This window comes from Sander vitreus, chromosome 20 (assembly GCF_031162955.1).
Source record: "Sander vitreus isolate 19-12246 chromosome 20, sanVit1, whole genome shotgun sequence".
Lineage (NCBI taxonomy): Eukaryota > Metazoa > Chordata > Actinopteri > Perciformes > Percidae > Sander > Sander vitreus.
The window spans coordinates 20,578,109-20,597,662 of record NC_135874.1 but is presented as its reverse complement, the minus strand read 5'-3'; the positions used below and the strand labels follow the sequence as shown (position 1 = coordinate 20,597,662).

Genomic DNA, 19,554 nt, shown 5'->3' with positions numbered 1-19,554 from the left:
TGTTCTGCAACCACCCTGATTTCATTGAGAATACTTGGATTCCCTTTCGCGACTTATGCTTGCTCATTTATTAACACACTGTATCTTGCGTATGCCTTTTGCCACATAATCCGGTATTTATAAAGTAAGAATGTGACAGGTCTAATGAGTGGTGAAGCGGGCACAAGTATCAATATGCAAACGGATGTTTTACGGGCATTTCTAAATCCATTTATGGCGAAATGTGGGTGTGGAAATCAGGCTTGTGCGTGTGCACCCAGCTCCACAATTATTGAGATTTATGAAACAAAACCAGACGTAATTATAAATATGTAGGAAATAATACGTATGCCTATTTCTGTCTATGCGTATAAACACTTTGAGTTCTGAATCTACACAGAGTTTTATGCATCTGGCCCCAGGAAGTAGCACCGTAAAACCACAGCGATATAACATCTTAATTAATGAGCTATAGGGGTGCTGGTAAGCAGATTTTGTTAACCTTTGTATTGACCTTCTCATCTAACTTGGTAAAAAAGCGTGTAAGAAAATTTCTGAAAATTTCAAATTGAGCTCACTGAAAAGTCTGACCTGTCCTGTTGTTTGCTACACGGGTAGATATGTGACGAAGGTGACCGTTTTGATTTTATAATGCTGCAGACAGACGGCAACTCGCTTTTTTGGTAAAACAATCATCAATCATCAATGGACAGAGCAACCAAACCATTAACAAGCCTTTTCTGATTGAATCTAACTAATGTAAAGGAGGATTTGAACACAATTAGCTTTTTTCAAGGCTTTAGCAACTGTCCTTGAAGTGCATTGTCAAGACAGGTAGTGCTAGAAAACATGCATTTTGAAGTAAAACAAACAGAATACATTTTTGGGTGTGGACATTTAGTTTGCTTTGAACTTTCATACACTAAAAAAAAAAAATCCCTGCATTTAACTACATGCCTGTGTCCTGTTTTAGTCAAACGCAGTCAGTTAGAATGCAAGATACTTAGTAACAAGAACAATTACATTAACACACAATATACATGTATCTATAAAAACACCAAGGCACTTGAACTTGTGATTTAACCTTTCCAATGTTCATGATTGTTGTCTCTTAAAATAATTTGAATACACATGGTGCCGCCACTGCAGCACAGTCACTCACCATTGCCTGAGACAGCGTCAAAATCAAACGGCACACATAATTATGCGTAACCCATGTTTAAAAAAAGAACGGCATAAAATCAAGTTTAAAAATGCTACATCATATCTTGCAAACACACGCACAGAAGCACACGCACTCCCCAATCCACAACCCTTCATTTCATAGGCTTGTTTAGGGTCCTGAAACGAGACCGGTGCACCGATATAAAGCCCCACTAGAGACCTTTTAGTTTTGTGCTGTGGGGCTTGAAAATGGTCTTGGAGACCCTTCACTTCACCGTAGGGATTTAGGATCCCACTATATGTGACCTTAGCCTACGTAGTTGTTTGAGAAAACTTCCCAGTGCCAACAGTGGCCAAGAACTGTCTGTGTATTTTTTTTATTTGACCATAACACTGAAAATATAGTTGAATGGAATTTATCTGTGTGCAATCCTGGAGTATATTAGACCATTAAAATAAAGCTGACTTGGCATTACTATAGTGTAGGTATCTCACACCTTCTGCTGATAGGAGGAAAAATAATCTTCAACTGATGACAGTTGTCGTCATCATTAATCTTTCTTTCTAAGAGAGAATGTAAGTAATATATAGTAATCATTTCTAAGCAAGCATAATCATTGTCTATGAGCCCTGCGGCGCCAAAAGCTGACCTTGTGGAGCGCCCTTTCTGTGGCAGTAGAGTCCCACTGACATGGTCTCACAACCCGCCCCTCCTCTTCTTCTTCCTCCTCCTCCTCTTCCTCCTCCTCCTCTTGCTCTCCCTCTTCCTCCTCTACCCTATCTGTCATGCAGCTGTCCTCCTCTGTCCTTGTATGTGCGTGACCCAGCAAGTTTCTAGTCCTACTTTTCTGTCTTGACTTGTCCTTGACAACATCAAGGGAAGGCCCAGCTTCTCTTCTATCAACCTCTTCTTCCTCCTCCTCCTCCTCCTCCTCCTCCTCGTCCAATTCCCTCTCTTCATCCTCTTCATTTTCCTCCTCCTCCTCAACATCTTCATCCTCCCCATCATGCTCTTCTATGGCCACTGTCAGCCCTAACTTACTATGGCTAGCTAGCTGAAAAAAAGAGGAGGAGTGTGGTGTGGATGGGCAGGTCGAGAGTGCTGCATCGTACATGGAGAATGGGAGGTGGAGATAGTGTCCTGCAGCAGCGGCCGCTGCGTAGATGCAGCAGCATGTCTGGGCACAGTCAGGGCGTAGATCCCCCTGTCCTCCACGGACCATTCTGAAGCGCTTACGGAAGGGCGGTCCGGCTTGGGGTGCTAAACAGATCCGGGTGGGTACTGCTCCACGGAGTGCCTGGTGAGCAGCGTTAGTGGTGGGTGCCGGGACGCAGGGGCCAGTGCTAAATGCTGGGTTGGGTGGGAAGCACCAGTCAGTGCTTTGGAGCAGAATCTCAGTTCGCAGGCGCCGAAGGAGGTTGTTGACGAGGACGGAGCGTCGGAGGAAGGCCTCAGGGTCGTCAATGAACCGCATCTTCTCCAGGGAGAGGCGCAGCACATGGGCACGCTCCTCCAAGACTGGGGCAACCTGAAGGACATTGTCCCATTAGATCTATGTAACCTGGTTAGTTAGTTTAAAAAGCCAGAGATCCAGATTCAATAAAATTGCATTGCACAACCAATTTTAAATAACTTGTGTGTATTGCTTTCAATAATATTAATGCAAATCAAATTGCAAATCAACCCTCAATATATGCAGGCAAATAAATCCTCCTTTTCAACTATCATACTTTAGGTTTAACATTAATTAACAACTCTGAAACATCTATTTTCCAAAACTCCTTTTATAATAAATCTGATCGGAGCACTTCTTTATGATGCTTGCATGCAGTGATGATTGTAGCCATTTTGAATAAGCACCAAAACCAATCCCTATTTAGTGCACTATATTTACTGACTGCCATTTTATTTGTAGGATGGAATTCTAGGTCTAGAATGTATCCACTATAGAGCCCTCAGAAATGTCCATATTGGAACAAAAATGCAGAATTATGCAAAAAATCTCAAGATCACTAAACTATATCATCATATCATATAGAGAATATTGGTTGAATAGTGATTTTGGACACAGTGACAGCCTTTGTACCATCAATAATCATAGTTAAAGAGTTAGTTAATTGGATGCTGTTTTAATTTGCATGACCTCACGCAAACCATAAACATCTAATAGAGACAATGACCTATAATTGGCCAAGAGTATGGCATTGTAATGAGGTCACTTAGGATACACTGTGTACTCAGAATGTGAGAATATGCGTGTGTCAATACTTACAGTCTGGCAGTATGTCCTGAAGCTGAAGGGAGGCTCATCATCATCATCAACAAACTTCCTCTTGAAGTATGCAATCCTTGATACTGAAACATGATCAGGAACTCGCCTGCAGGGCGGTTCTGCAGACAGAACATAGTTTCATTAAATGTATTGTGATGACATACTGTAAGTGAATATCACACAATTTGCCAAAGATGCTGTGAAAACAACATTAATATAGAACTGAGCTGCACACAAAGCCTGGGAACCAGACAAATCTGTGAGCTCATGTTTCATTTGCTCTGGCAGATGCGTCTGGCCCCCCTCCCGTTCAGACAGATTTCCAGCCGACCAATCACAACTGTTTATGTAAAATGGGGCAGGTTTGTGACGATGACAGAGGAGAGTCACTGTACTGTAGGTCCATCCAGTGTAAGCACCAGGCTCACGAAACTCAGATCAAACTGTCAAACTAGGCAGTAGGGCTGCAGCTATCGATTATTTTAGTAATCGAGTATTCTTCCGATTATTCCATCGATTAATCGAGTAATCGGATAAGAAATACTTTTGTTTTAAGAGCAATAATAAACAATAGTTTGGTTAAATCTTCGGAAAAAGCAACATTTGTGTTGCCTACATTGCTTTCAATATCATCTCTCAAAAAACTAAACATACGAAGTGCATTTATGTGCCATATTACATTGTAAATTTTTTAAAGAAAACATTTTCTGAAATGACATCAACCTCACACTAAGGCCTAGATTAAACATACATAAACATGACCTTAAGTTGTGCAACTTAACTTTCAGAACTACAAGTTTCATCCTGAGACTGATCTGTATATAGGCCTATATGTAAATATATGTATATGTAAATATTAATTATACTCAATCTATTTTAATTTATATATTTGATTAGCATTGTAATCAAATATATAAATTAAAATAGATTGAGCTCTGTTACACTTATGCTAGTAGATCGTTGATCAGCTGTTTCTCCATGAAGAGAGAGTGAGAGAAAATGGTGCGCAACAATCAGCTGTTTCTCCGACGGGATAGTCAGAAATGTTTTCTGTTGAGATGCTGAAGCATTGACGTCGTGCTATTATTGTGGTAAGCTAGTTCTGTTTTTCCAGTAGACACACTGTACAGAATTCTCCTTTTAATTACGTTTGAACTGATTCCAAACTTTGGACACTTTCTGTCGTTTTCTCCAGCCCGTCTCTTCTCTTAGCCCTGCACTATTTACGCTCTGGCGTGTGTCGCCAGCAGACTGAGCAGCGTCTGGTGTGCGACAATAATAATGATCCCTGTGGAAACACCGTCCGTCAGCAATACAACGTTGGTAACATTGATTTAACGAAGCTTCGAGGCAAATCATTTTGCATCGAGGATTTTTTGTAATCGAATTATTCAAGGAATCGTTTCAGCCCTACCAGGCAGTGCTGATCAAGTATGAATCAAGATTCTGTTATTGTATTAACTCTTTCCTGTCTCAAATAGTTTTAGAAACAACTTTTAGTGTATTGTTTAGCTGTAACTTAAGGTTCGTGAATTTTTTGTCACGTTTCATTGCTCTGATTGGTTGCAGGTCTATCTAATTGCGTCAGAGGCATTTTAGTCTGCACTCCTTGGAAAACAAAATGAACTGAGAGGTTCCAGACTAATACGCTTTTGCCAGGCTACTGCACACCAGCTTTAACAATTTTTTGCTGCATTAACAGAATAAAGCAGAACACCTTTTAGTTAAGGATACATTTTGAAGAAAACATTGAGTTTTAGTCTAATCAGTTACCAGTCACCCTGGTTATGCTTGAGTAGAACCTCATAAAGTGACCTAAATGGCAACAGCTTTCTTTGGTAACTCAGTTGATACTGAAATGACGGTTTGACTAGCAATATAATTAAACAAATCCTTAAATTACACCGACTATGCAATGAAAGCAAGTACACCTACACTGTACTGCTGACCTGCTATCAGACACCTATAACTATGACAGCAGGGTTATGACAGAGAAATACTGATGGATTGGGCAGACGGGTCTAATTGCCAGGTCTGAAAACCAGGCACTGCTGACCATTGTGTGTGGTGCAAAATCCTTGATAAACCTTATCCATCTGATTAAATCCAGCTTACATAAATGACTGAATGAATAAAGAAACATCTGTGTTTAGTGTCTGTACCTTGTGTAAATTTCTCTTCAGAGCTGCATGGTGGGGCAGGGTTCGACAGGCAGGTCTTACTGCAACGCTCCGACTCCCATATAGGCTTGTATGTGGAGAGCGGAGGGTCTCCCTCTGGGTCCAGGAAAGGATTCATGGACAAAACTAGGGTCATCTCTCTCTCCGATTCAGGTCTGGAAAAAAACAGAATGGAAATCGAAATGATTAAACAAACAACAAAGCTAGTCAAACCCATAATAAGCTGTGATTCTAAACATAAAAATACTCCTTGATTATAAAATGACAATTATGTGTTATCTCTGTACCAGTTTTCACATTAACACACGTTATCCCCATAAATCTAACAAGCATTCTGCATATGCTTTCCCAATGATGTGGTAAATGTTAACAAGATTTTTGTCTACGATACTGGCAAATACGTCAGTGTTGTAGGTCTTCTGCGCAAGCTGAATGACAAATCTGAACGACAATAATGGTGAGCACTAAAAATTGGCAGATGGCTGGCAACTCTGTGATATGCGTGGTACCGTTACAAGTGGGAACGCAGATGGAGAGATGACACCAACTCGCACCATGAATTCCCTATTGATTAGAGTTAGAGAGATGTTTGACACGTGCTTGTTCGGTGAAATGGATCCTATACATCAAGTCGCATTGGAAAGCTGTGTCACAGCATGGTCGTCTATAAGGCAAAGGAGATGTGCACGGTGCCAGTAGGTCCAGTACACAAGGTAAACAACTTGACAAAAGGTATCAAACAGGCACAGTTTGGTTTTATTTTCATCCTGATTTTTGTTAGTTTCCAAATAATACAAATAGTGATATCACCTTATGTTTTAAATGAAAGTGATGCAGATAAGAAGAAACATGAGGAGGGCACATTACATGGCAGCGAGTAGCACTAGCCCGCCAACTGAGCTGTTTTCAATCTGAAAACAGAGCCCTACTGTGAAGACACTGAGGGGCCTAAGAGCCAAAATCTGTTGATGTAAATCTTTGAATTCGAGGAGAGAAACTCTATCGTCCTTTTGATCACAGTGAATGGCTGTCATTTGGCTTACTGTTGACTCCTCCCCTTCATGCAGAATGCAAAGCCAGCTGTTTCAGGCATCGGCAGCCGGACTTCCTTGTCACCGCCTTTCCTTCTCAAAGCTTCTCCTGCCCCTCCTCTACCTGCCCACATGAACAGATATCATCACCCACAACCCAGCTTGACAGAACCAAATGGAGTCGACACCATCTCAGCCTCACCCGTTGGGTAGCTGATTAAAATGTCCGCTTCAATAAGCTCCCTGCTTTGCTTGGATGAACAGTTTTATTTCTGTGTGCTGCTTTTCTAGTGTTTGCTTTTAACTGACTAATCAGACACACCTGAAGCCACTGAAACATCACCTTAAGGCAATGCCACTCCTTCCAAACCTATCTAGCTAGCCCCAGGGAGTAATAGATTACATAGGAGAGCATTACATTCGATGTTTTCTAAGGGTTCAGCGAGCATGCGTTAATATCAACAGTGCAGTACAAGGTCTGTATTACTGCAAATGCTGCACCAATCCATCTGTCAATGTTATGCTCCATCTTATATGAAAAGACCCCCCCTGTGAACTGACACTTTTATTGTGGTCGGAGCTGCGTTGTTGGGTGTAATAGCCGGTAGGGCCTCCCAAGACAAACTACCCACAAAGAGTGGTTCAAGAATTGGCCGCTGGGAGTTGGCGATATAGTAAATGTTGCAATGTATATATATATATTGTGATATAGTACAATTTCAGCCCCCCCCCCCCCAACAACTGGCATTACCAGTGTAACCAAGGGTTTGTTGCATTGCCAGTTGGGTGGCAGGCTAAGGCACACAGATGGGGCAGACAGGGCTTTAACTTGCACACGATAAGATTATGGGCATACAGTACAGTACTCACAAGTCCCCACCTGATTACCACTGTGTTTGACTTTTAACTATATGATGTGTATGTAGCCAGGTTAAGTAAGTAGCCATCTAAATTAAATTCTTTTTTGGCCAGAGGGGGTTACGAAGATGCAGATGCATGCAGGCAATGGAGGGTTTAAAATGAAACAAGACTAATGCTGTGTCTCAATTTGCGTACATTGTCATTTCCGGTACAGTTAGTACATGATGACCATGTGCTATTTAAGACAACACTATCCTGTTAAAATTCAAGCACTAATACTATGCATGTACTATGTGTACACAGTGTACTACATGGAACTGTAATGTGTACTAACAGATGTTTCGGAATTGAGACACGAGACAAAAGTCTACAGCTTTGTTAGTGGTTCTGTGAGGCACAGCTATGCGTTGAGCTAAATGCCAACGTCAGCATGCTAACATGCTCACAATGACAATGCTTACATGCAATTACAATCTTGCTAACTTTTGGTGATTAACACAAAGCCGAGGCTCATGGGAATGTCATTGGTTTTGCTTTTTTTTTTGTTGTACACCCAAAAAATAATTAGCTTACATGTCAATTTGTTCATCTTTTACACTACTGTAGTTTGCTATTGTAGTTTCACATTGTCTGTAAACAAAAATGTTCCAATATGTGTCGTCATAGATTGTGATCCCAAATATTACATTTTATTTAGTATTTTTGTCTCGTTTTAATTTTGGAGTATTTCTTGGCCAGATTTTTGATGACCAACATTACTGTAACACCAATTGAGAGTGTTTGCAGGTGGGAAGCTGGTAAGGGATCACATTCTACTGGCTGGTGTGAGGGTGGTGCAGAGTGGTTGAGATCTCGGAGGGACATGCATCAACCTTTGGCGTGTAAAAAGAAGGAGCTGGTGACTCCATGTGTATCAGAGGAGACACGTGATTGTCTACATTTGCTTCAGGCCAACAACTTGTGCGTCAACAAGGACTGTAGCACACAATTCTAAATTTTTTTTGGGGGGGGGGCAGGGGGAAAGACAAGAATCCAGCTAAAAGACATTACGTTTTCTTCTCTTTGACCAGTGAAACCTGGAACTCAGCTATTCCAGTTTGGGTCATAATCCATATTGATTATTCACATTTCATGACGTGTTGTCACAGATAAACCATACTTGTATGAGATAGATTCCACTGATGAGGCCTCCCCCACCAAGGGCCACCAACTAGGGCCAATTATGTCACTGTTACTGAGCGCTAGTGCCATGGTTAATTAGCAGCTTTAGCCCTTCTCATTTCCCCCTTGAGCTGCTTTCTTACCCTTAGCTATTTTCCTCTCCATCACCTCGCCTCACTGCTGCTGTTGCTACGTTTGCTTGGGTACAAAGAAACAAGCATGCCATCACTCTCTCTGTCCTCTTTAGGGACCTCCATCTCAACACCCCCCTCCCTCCCTCCTTTATCACCTCTTTCATCCCCCAGTCTCAACCTCCCTCTCTCTTTCTCGCTGACATCCTTTCAACAGCGGTCACAGTCGACAGCTCTCTGAACCAGGGGGGTGAAAAAAACAAAACAATGAGAATACCGACAGAGCAGCTTCCCTACATGTACAGCGATACTTCTTGTTCTTCAAAGACAAGGAGGAGGAGGGGAGACAGTGTGAACAAGCGTGTGTGTGTGTGTGTCTGTGAAAGAGGAAGGGAGAAATGGGGGTTCAGAAATAAAAACAAGGAACGACGAGAGAAAAATCTCCCTGGGGGGGATATCATACCTCTCTTTCTCTCTTTCTGTCTGCATCTCGCAGGAATGTGAGAGTGATTGAGAGCGAGTGTAGGCTGCGTGTGTGTGTGATTGTGTTTAACAGAGTGTGTATTTGAGGAAAAAGAATAAAAAAGAACCTGCAAGCATGCACGTGTAAGTGTAAGTGTAAGTGTGTGTGTGTGTGTGTGTGTGAGACACTGTGAACTCTGTTCACTCTCCTTCTGGCTTTATCCCTCTCATAGCTTCCCTACTCTCTATCTCGCCTTCTTTTTCATTACACCCTTTGATGATGAGAAGTTAATTGCTGTGCCAGGGCACGAGACATACCGTGGGAGGGAGACAGAGTGATAGAGAATAGGAAGAGAGAATGGGGAGAGGTGGAGATAGAGGGAGGGCTGAGGGATGGATGGATGGAATGAGTCAAGGAAGGAAAGATAAGTGCCTTAGGAGCCTTGTCATGAGTGGAGACGGATCGCCCGCAGGGATGATTTCTGCTGCTGTGATTGACTCACTCCCTCCAGCGCTGAGATAGACACACACACACACACACACGCGCACACACACACACACACACACACACACACACACACACACACGCACACGCACACACACACAGCTTGTAGTGTCCTGAATTATTTCGGAAGGAAAGTCAACTAAGGCACTGGATTTTCACACATATACAGTAGGTGTTTATGTATCTTCCTCAAACAAGGCTATTTTTGCCATTCACAGTTGAACAATAACCAATGTCTTTGGCTATTTCGAAGCTTGTAATTGAAGATTTTCTATTACAGTAAATTCTGGTGTTGTTTAAGCTCTCTGGTGGACAAACTATGTTATAGTGACAATGTTTCTAAATTACCTCAAACATAGTCTGGCTTACTACCATGTTATGTTGTTCACAATACTACTGATATCATTTTCATATCATGATATATGAAGATATTCATATTGTGATAATGCTAATATTCCAACCTGTTGACGGAATTGCCTGTTAATGTTGTACTATGTTGTACGATTTACTGTATATTTCATACAGAATCTGAATCTCACTTTGAGTTACTGTTGTTTACAAACCAAAGAATTTATACGTTTATATTGACTTAAAACACTTATTTTGCTGCAATTGTATGAAATTAATAATAAAATATTGTTCAGTATTTTGTTATATCATCAAGAATATAATTATCGCAGATATACACCAGCCAGGCTTTACTCTAGCAGTGACACGACGCTGTGGAGATAGGTCTGGCGATGCAAGACTACCTCAAACCTGGCATTTCTGTACTGCAATGGTTTGTTATATTGGCCGACATATGGTAACAATACATCTGCAATAAGCCAATATCAGCCTTTATGTAGTGTGCTCCTTTTAAAATGTAATTAATCTGACTGTTCACTTTACTGTTCAACTTTGTAAAGTTTTCAAGTTTTCTATGTTTTACTAAGCAAAGACATTTTCATTTTATGCACATACACCACCTTGTTGCATTTCTTCGATGTGAGCACTGTATTCCCGTCGGAACCTACTTGTCTTCTCGTTTTGTAGCCCAAATTGCTTCGCAATATCCACAACAGGTTTTTATGATAAAGGTGGTGCTGTCTCTGGTCGCAGGTATTTATATTACAGTATCAATGTGGGTATTATATGACCCTCCACTCTGCAAACCACCATCTGTGTTTAAAATTGATCTGAAAAATAAACAGTGAACGGTGTAGGAATATATAGGGTAGCTTTTCGTTTATTTGCTCATTATCTTGATTCTGTCAGTTGTGGCTTTTGAGGAGTGTTTAGAGGTTCCAATTACTTGCCCTCACCCTATGTTTAATAAAAAACATTCAAAGAAAAACTGGTATTTAGGTCAAAAGTGGGGGTAGATTTCATTTGTTCAATGATTCTGGAGGAGTATGAAACATGACTCTAATAAACTTTGTGCTCTCTCTTTTTTTCTGCAGCCTCAAAAATGCTAATCGATCCAGCATGTGTTTGACAGAGTGTATGCTGCATCACTTTGTGTGTGTGTGTGTGTGTGTGTGTGTGTGTGTGTGTGTGTTTTAATTATTTACTCCCTGTTCTTTTGGCCAGGTTTCCGGCAGGTTTTGGCAAGTGTTTCCCGAGCCTTAGGGGAACAGATAGCAGTGAAAGAGTTCATGTTTGTGGTTTTCACATCAAAATAGATCCCAGACTGCCTGAGAGGGTCTTCACAGCACCCACGGGCATGCAATGTGTCATGACTTAACAACTGCACAGAATCAGGCAGATACATTGTGCAACAGGGAATTCTGCAGAGGACATAATTGGTAAGATTTTGCTCCGCCATATTCTATTACCACAAATGACATGAGTACACACCCAGTGTAAATAAAGACTTACATACTGCATACCCACATTGAATATGCATTCATGTTTACAGTCCAAGATCGCTGTCACCATAATTAATTACAATTATGTGTCTCTGGGCAAAATTATTTTATAACTTTTCCTCTTTTGTGTTGCAGTAAAATTAGCAGCACATTGTAAGAATAAGTACTCGTCATCTGGTTTAAACCAAAACTTTTTCAAACCACTGGACTGCAATTTCCTCACTTATGTTGAGCTAATCCATTCTTTTCTACTTAGCTCATTTTTCCCAAAAATTAACAATTCTCTGCCTGATTCTCTATCTTAACATTTGACTTGGTTAAGTTGATGCACATCAATTGTTACCGATTCTCTGTAAAGGAAGTGGTTGAACACAACTGTTCAGTATGACAAATTACATGATTAAAAGGACATACAGTAAAATGATGCATACTGAGATATACAGTAGGTTTAACTGTGATTATGTGTGATTAACTATCAAGTCCTAGTAAAATAAATACTGTATTTTCTATCTAACAGACCACATAAAAATGAACGAGTTTTAGTATGCAACTCACTAAACAAAAGAACTCACAACACTAATCTAAACCATCTTTGCAAAGAATCAGATGATGATTCCTCAACTCATTTAAACTTCTGAAGAAGAGGTTCTCTAATCCTATAGGATACTTAATATATCAACTTTGACTTGATGCCAAGGTAAAGACACTTAAATGGTTTTACAGTAATGCATAAATGTAGCTTATGTTGAACCATGTGCTGGGCCTTACAGCTCATTTCATTGGTGAGACAGTAGGGCTGTATCTTTATTTGCAACTGTGAAGAAATAGAGGGTTTAAAAAAAGCTGGGCAGCATTCAAATGTTGATTTAGAATTTGGATGTCAATGTTATGAATGAGGCTTTTGAAGCTTCAAACTATTCGGTACAAATGTATAAAGCACTGGGGAGGGCGTTCAGTAAGTTATGTGCATATGTGCAAAGTAAGACGAATCCTTTTTCTAAGTCACTCTTGACAATGTCAGCTCTTGAGAGTGTCAGCTTTTGTGTATGTCAGTACACATCCCAGACAGGGGTGTGTGTGTGTGTGTGTGTGTGTGTGTGTGTGTGTGTGTGTGTGTGTGTGTGTGTGTGTGTGTGTGTGTGTGTGTGCTTGTTTTACTATATTCGTGGGGTCCAAAAACCGGGGAATACAGTATACTTGTGGGGTCCGGACAGCTTTGTGGGGCCCAAAATGCTGGACCCCACAAGTTTAAAGGTCTGTTTGAGGGTTAAGACTTGGTTTTAGGATTAGGGTTAGAATTAGGTTATGGTTAGGGTAAGGGTTAAGGTTAGGCATTTAGTTGTGATGGTTAAGGGGCTAGGGAATGCATTATGTCAATGATGAAGATAGTGAAACAAACGTGTGTGTGTGTGTGTGAGAGTGGTGACAGTTTGTGTGGTGGACCAAATCTAAGATAAGTGGGCGTAGCCCTGAAAGAGCTGCCTGTGTTTGCCTTGACAGGAGCTTCAACAGCAAGCTTCCTCGGAGCTCTGTGATCTCACGGCAGGCACTTTGAATCTCGCTGGAAGACGGAGAACTTGAGAACTGGCAGCGCCTTCCCTGCTCTCTTCCATTTCTTTTTTAGCTGGATGCCTGATGCCTTCGCTCACACAGCGACTGAACGGTGACGTGATTTGACAGGGCCATTGAAATCTGTCACCTGTGGAGCACCTGTTGCATCTTTATAGTGCTACCTGGTCACCTGCATCACTTTGATGCTTAGCCTTTTAAATCCTTGCTTCTCTCTTGCATTACATCTACCCGACTGCAAAAACATTAACTCTAGGAGCAATTGTGCATGATTTCACTGAAAATAGAATAGAATATAACACCTTTACAGAAACCCATTTGGCTACACAAAGTATAAAGACATTTTGGAGCTAATCCACAATACAATTAGGGCTCAATTAATCTCTTGATGATTTTCTCTAGCATTTTTGCTACTAGATTCTACAATTTATTATCAAAATAGTTAGCCGAATAACTTCCTGTCAATTGACTAATTGTTTCAACTATAATTGCCCAGACATGTACAGACATAAAAAAGAATGGCACATTTAGAAACCTGTTGTTTAATGCCACCACAGAGCACTGACAAGTTTATTTTTCAATTGTAAAATGTTTACTGGCTGGGTACTGAATTCAGTACTTTTTAGGCACCGACCGAATTGCCTCGTTAGTATCGCTTATCGAAAAATGCCTCATCATTCAATACCAAATTTCAATACCTAAGGAGCAAATCTCATCAGCATCAGTGAGCCAATAAGCATGCAGCATGCTTCTACCAAGATCTAATAAAGCTGCTGATCTAACGTTACACGTCGTATTTATTTTCTAGGATAGATATGCAATCCATATCATATTACCCTGAGCACATCCTGACACAATACAGCCATAAAATAACAATCAGAAAGCATGCTAATGACAAATAAAGTGAATGACAAAACATCATCTGATGTTGATCATCATACTGTAACTGGGAACTCAAAGCCAAGATACAGCCCACTACTTCTCAATATGGAGAAGCTACATCCCATCAATATGTCTGTTGGCGTGGGGGTGGAGAGCGTGCAAGTGCTGGCATAAGAGGAGAGAACAGATAGAGAATAGATAATAGGTGTCATGACATCAAGTTCTCCTTCAGAGTAGCAACAAGGCACTGTACGCCATGAATCAAAATTGAGACAGTCAAATAGCAAGCGATTAGCCCCCTGCTAGTAGAGTGGACTGCAGTTACACGGAAACACTAGAAGAACAGCCACGCTGGGCAAATTAGACAGAAACTCCAAAAGATGCTTTGCAGAGGCATGCTCAAAAAAAACAATCAATGCAAAAACATAATAACTATGCTTTTGAAGCTTTCACAAAAACCTTAATGCACTGACAGCCTTTTTGATAACAACAGAATCAATGGCTACACATAGGGCTCTTCCTCTACATATTTACAGTATGTGTGACATTAGATCCTTATATACAGTAGGAATTTGAGTAGGATTAGGGACGCTAATGTACAATAGTTGTTTTGTGTGCCTTAAGACTTGTAAACCCTCTTTTTAGAAAATTAAACAGCCTGGATGTCTTCAGTGTGTGAAGAAAGGGACTAAAGCAGCTTCAATGGGACAGCAGCAAAGCTGCAAGTCTGGGGCTGGTTCAGTAAATGCGACACTTGCCTCCTTGTGCACATGATGGCCATGCATATTTGCAAAACATGTTTTCAGGCTTGACAAAGAACCATGCTGGGTGATATCTTTGGACTCTTTTCTTAAATTACTCCCAGTATTGTTTTCACTTGTTCTACCTCTGCTAATGCATACTATTATTTGAGCCAAGAACAGTAAGGGCTTAATGTACAATAGCAATGCTTTGTGCCACAATTCAAAGTTCAACTAGGTTGTAATTAGACGTAGGTGGTGTAATACTTGGCTACTTACTGCCCTGTTTGGACGGAAAGTGGATGAGTCAGTCCCAAATGGGGCAAGGCCAATTATACACAAAACAGATAAGTGACGGTCAAATCGCCTAGCCCCATAATCAATAAAGGCATGTATGGAGTTCTAATTGGTACTTAGAAACAAAACAATCTGTCCACACTTTACTTCTCAAATTCAGTTTGGTCATACTGTATGTGAATCGGAATGAGACTTATAAATAATTTCACTACACAAAAGTAGAAATAGCCTTTTTACAAATGATATTAACATTTCAGGCTTAACGGTTTTATTATCTAAATTAAGGTTTTTCCAGACTTCTTAAGGATACCCTGATGTTGGACAAAAATAACAAGAAGCATCCTCCTCTGCCCTGCCACTCTTATGCTGTGTTATGTTGGTATTTTCTTTTGGTTCCATCTTATATTGTGTTTGTGCTAGCTTGCAGCCTGTCAGGAGTCATCAGAGCAGCTTGCAGTTGGTGGAGGGCCGTCTTGACCGCGGTGGCGTGACTAAGTTGGGCTCAGGGCCCCCAGGGTTTTGCCCAGCGCTTTTCTTGCTGAGTGGTGACACATGTGTTGTGGCAGGGCAGCTGTACGGAGCTGCATTATGGACAATCTGGGGATGGCTTGTTGTGACTGTGAGGGTTAACGGGCCAGAGGTCTGTGGGTACGTCACTGCAAGAGGTGTATGCAAAAGGCAGATAAGTGCATCGGTATGTGTTTATTAAAAAAAAAAAAACACCTAACCACCAACCTAAGGTTGTTTTCAAAGCTAAGGAAAGGGTCTGAAATCCACCACAAATATGGTACCACTTATGATAAGTGATAAACGTTGACACCTGGAATGTGAAGCATTTTGAACCAGCGTTTGCACACGTTGTATTAATTCGGTCTCGTCTAAACAAAATCCTGCTCTTGTGCAGGTCTAAATTTATTACAGACACACAGAGTTAAGTATTAAAGGAATCTTTGGGAAAAAACTACATTTTTTCGAGTTACTACAGGACTTATAAGGAGTACGATCTCATGTTGTAAATGCAGTTATTTTCGATGGAGGTGAAGTCATGGTTAAGGTCTCAGCTATAAATAAATGTCATGTCACACCTTCCTCTATCCTTTCCTCTAAAGTTGTCCACCTTTAGTTGTGTGTCTTTCTGGAGCACAAAGGCGTATTCATGATGGGGAAGCGGTGCCTGAGGGGAAAAAAGAAGTCTGGGGCTACACCCTTCAGTCCTCTCTCTCTCTCTCTCACACTCTCACTCTCACTCTCTCTCACACACACACACACACACACACACACACACACACACACACAAAAGCAGCTCAACTTGTCTTGGCCCTGAGACCTTTTACACAAAATAGAGCAGAGAAAGACAGGGACAAAGGGAATGAGATGTGAAGCCATCCTATTTCTTGTTAACTATAATCACCAATGACATTTTATTAGCATTTTTGTCTTTCAGTGGTAACCTAAACTTTCCTTTGTTCAGTAATATATACAGTATTATGTACTGCTGTACACCTGCTGTTTCTGCCTTATTGGCAGATTACAAACCATTACAGGTTTGTGTATGAACAACACACTTCCAAGTGCTGTTAATGTTATGCTTGGCAGCGCATCTGCTAAAAGGTAGCCTTTAAAAGATGTATCGAATCTCCTTCAGTGTACACTGCATGTCTGCTATGAGCCATATTTTGAAATGCTGCTCCAGATGTGAGTCTCTGCGCCCGGCTGAGAGAGATGAATGGCTAGGGGGGCTGCAGGCTACCTACAGGTTCACATCCTTAATGAGAAGAAGAGTCTGCTGAGAGCAAGATATGATTGATAGCGCTGCGACAGAACTGGAAGAGGGGAATCGCAGCGAGGTCTTTTGATAAAGACGACGGGGCGGAGGGCTTTGGCAGGCGGCAAAGAGAAGGAATCTGGCATCAGACTTGCCCAAGCTAGATGCCAAGAACCCGTCCACCATGCTGCAAAGCCGGAGCGCTTCCTCTTGTTACAGCCCCTCTTCTGTGGTCTGTTAGTTTAATCTGAGCTGGATGTTCCCCCCTGTTGCGTGCCTCACTATATTCCACATAACACACTTTTCCCTCCAAGGGAAACAAATAGCAAAGGTGGAATTCCTGGCAAGTTACTCCGGACGTTGTTGGCAGTGAGTGGAGGTGAAGCGCATCCAACCCTGTTACCAGCCCACTGCGCACAAAGCCTTTCTTTCACCAAAACGGCATAAAGAAAGGGAGAGACAGAGGGGAGATTGGGGTATATTTATTGCTCTAACTCCATAAGACTGTCTATGTTTGAATTTTTTAAATCCTCTCTGGGGCCAACGGGGTGTTAATGGTCCACACTGAGTGAGTCAGTGCTTGTGACACTGAGTCTAAGACAGCACAGAAATGACATCAAGGAGAGAATTAGAACAGAAGCTCAGAATTCACCTAAATCGTCTAAACCCGCTTCCTTTCAGAAGGCAGCAGTAATACAGGCAACCGTCACTTCAGGATTTGCAGCCAAGAGCGGTCCCCACAAAATAATGAAGTGAGGTTGGATGGATGCCAGGAGGGTGGCTGGTTATGTCAGCCTGCATAATACTGTATGTTTGACCAGGGTCTCTGTCAGCTAGTCTCATTCTCATTAATCCTGCAGTATCACATCTAATCATTCTACAACAGGTTTATCAAAACATGTACTCAGCTCAGTGAACATGGACTTATCCACGTTGCATTGACTAAGGCAATTTAGCTAAATCAACAGAATTGTACCTTCAACAACATTTTTAATTTTTTTTCTGTACCTGTCAACAATGTATTGCCATTGTTCACTTTGCTTAATTGGAATTTTAAATTAAACAGAACTCCTCTGAGAATCATTTCGTATGCAATTCTGCAGTATGCATTTTTCAAAATAGCCTTAACTTAACAATAACTTATTGTTTACCTCCCAGTGTAACCTCATTGATTGGCATATGGGCAACGTTACAAGGTAACGTCGTGTCGGCACTTGCCAAAATTGAGTTTGAGTCCAAATGGGATGCTGTGTTTGAATAATTATTACATTAAGGAAGACAAAGACACACACATTTGAAGTCATATAAACAACCTATATGAGAGTGCGTTTAGGAATAACTTATGGTGGCAAAAACATTATAAAGCCTACTTTTACTTTTCAATACTAAAGCCACTGAACCTGACACTCACACGACTAAACATTTTTGACACATTTAGCAAAATGTTAGCTTACCTGTCTTAAATTGTTTGGACCTCGTCCTGGGCTCCACACTTGCTTTGTGATAACGACTGAAATCCAAGGTGCGTTGATGAAAAATATCCTACTGAATAAAGACTACTGTGTCCTTCGTTGGCAGCGCGTTGTTCTAATTTTAGCCGACTGGCAGACACGCGAACCACACTTGCGGTTTAAATACCACTTATGTAATTACTAGTTAATTAGCTACTTGTCTAAATACTTATCATTAAGCGCGCGCGTTTTACACTACCAGCGCGAAGCATCCCCGCGCGCTTTCCTCGCTGGCAAAATGTAGACAGCTGTTGTTTTTCTTTTCCTCAATGAAATTAAATGGTTGGCTTGTGTAGTTTCGGTGGTGTGGTAGTCCATTCAGGGTGGTTTCCCATGCAGAAGGTTCCGAGCAGCTCACGTCGTTACGGCTGGGTCGACAGTTCATATCAATATGTGGCGGAGAAAACAACATCAGCGTCGCAGCTCCATCCCTTCCAGTCCAACTACTGCTGAGGAGTTCAGGTACTGCTCGGAATTTCCCTTACTTGATTGGTACTTAGATTGTAAGTGAATAGTCAGTGACTGACGACTTATTGTTGCAGCTTATACATTGATGATCCTTTTGATTTTGTTTAGGGCATCACCTAACGATTCTTTTAATTATCGATTAACAATCCAAAATCAAATGATATTTAATTTACTATCAATTTACTATCATTATGACCAAGATAAGTAGGCTAGCACCCCTTCCAATGCTTGAACCAGGGATTTTTTTTGGCATTTTTGATTGAAACGTCATCTTAATTAATCAAAAAAAATTATAAATAATCTGGTCTTCAAAAATATGCTTTTGCTTTGTTCGACCTTCATTCCAAAACCCCAACATATTCGATTTACAGTCTAATCTAAGACTGTGAAGAGCAGCAAATTTAAGAACCTGGAACCATCCAATGTTTGCCATTTTTAATTAATGAATTAACTTTATCAAAACAGTTCCCACCTAATTTTCTATTTACTAATCGAAAGGTCGACTACTCATTGCAGCTCTAATCAAAATTGTTGCTGATTTTTTTCTTCCCATGTCAATTGACCAATCGCTTCAGCTGTAATTGTTTCACTGATAGTAGTAGATTGATTTCTTGTGTTTGTAGGCCCACTTACAGAAATATTACTCAGTCATCAACCCAGCGATTCACATAGAGCCTACATACATACACCAATTTTACCTCATACTTGCTTATTAATCTTTTCAT

At 41.0% G+C, this 19,554-nt stretch overlaps 1 protein-coding gene across 1 annotated transcript; it reads right to left on the bottom strand.

Annotated features, from left to right (window-relative positions):
• Positions 1-684: 684 nt before the first annotated feature.
• sertad4 (SERTA domain containing 4) lies at positions 685-18,798 on the bottom strand. Its single transcript, XM_078277838.1, has 4 exons — positions 18,305-18,798; positions 5,579-5,751; positions 3,417-3,535; positions 685-2,672 (listed from the first exon to the last, which is right to left on the bottom strand). The coding sequence occupies exons 2-4, from the start codon at positions 5,730-5,732 to the stop codon at positions 1,758-1,760; spliced, it is 1,188 nt and encodes a 395-aa protein (XP_078133964.1). The 5' UTR covers positions 5,733-5,751; positions 18,305-18,798; the 3' UTR covers positions 685-1,757.
• Positions 18,799-19,554: the final 756 nt, after the last annotated feature.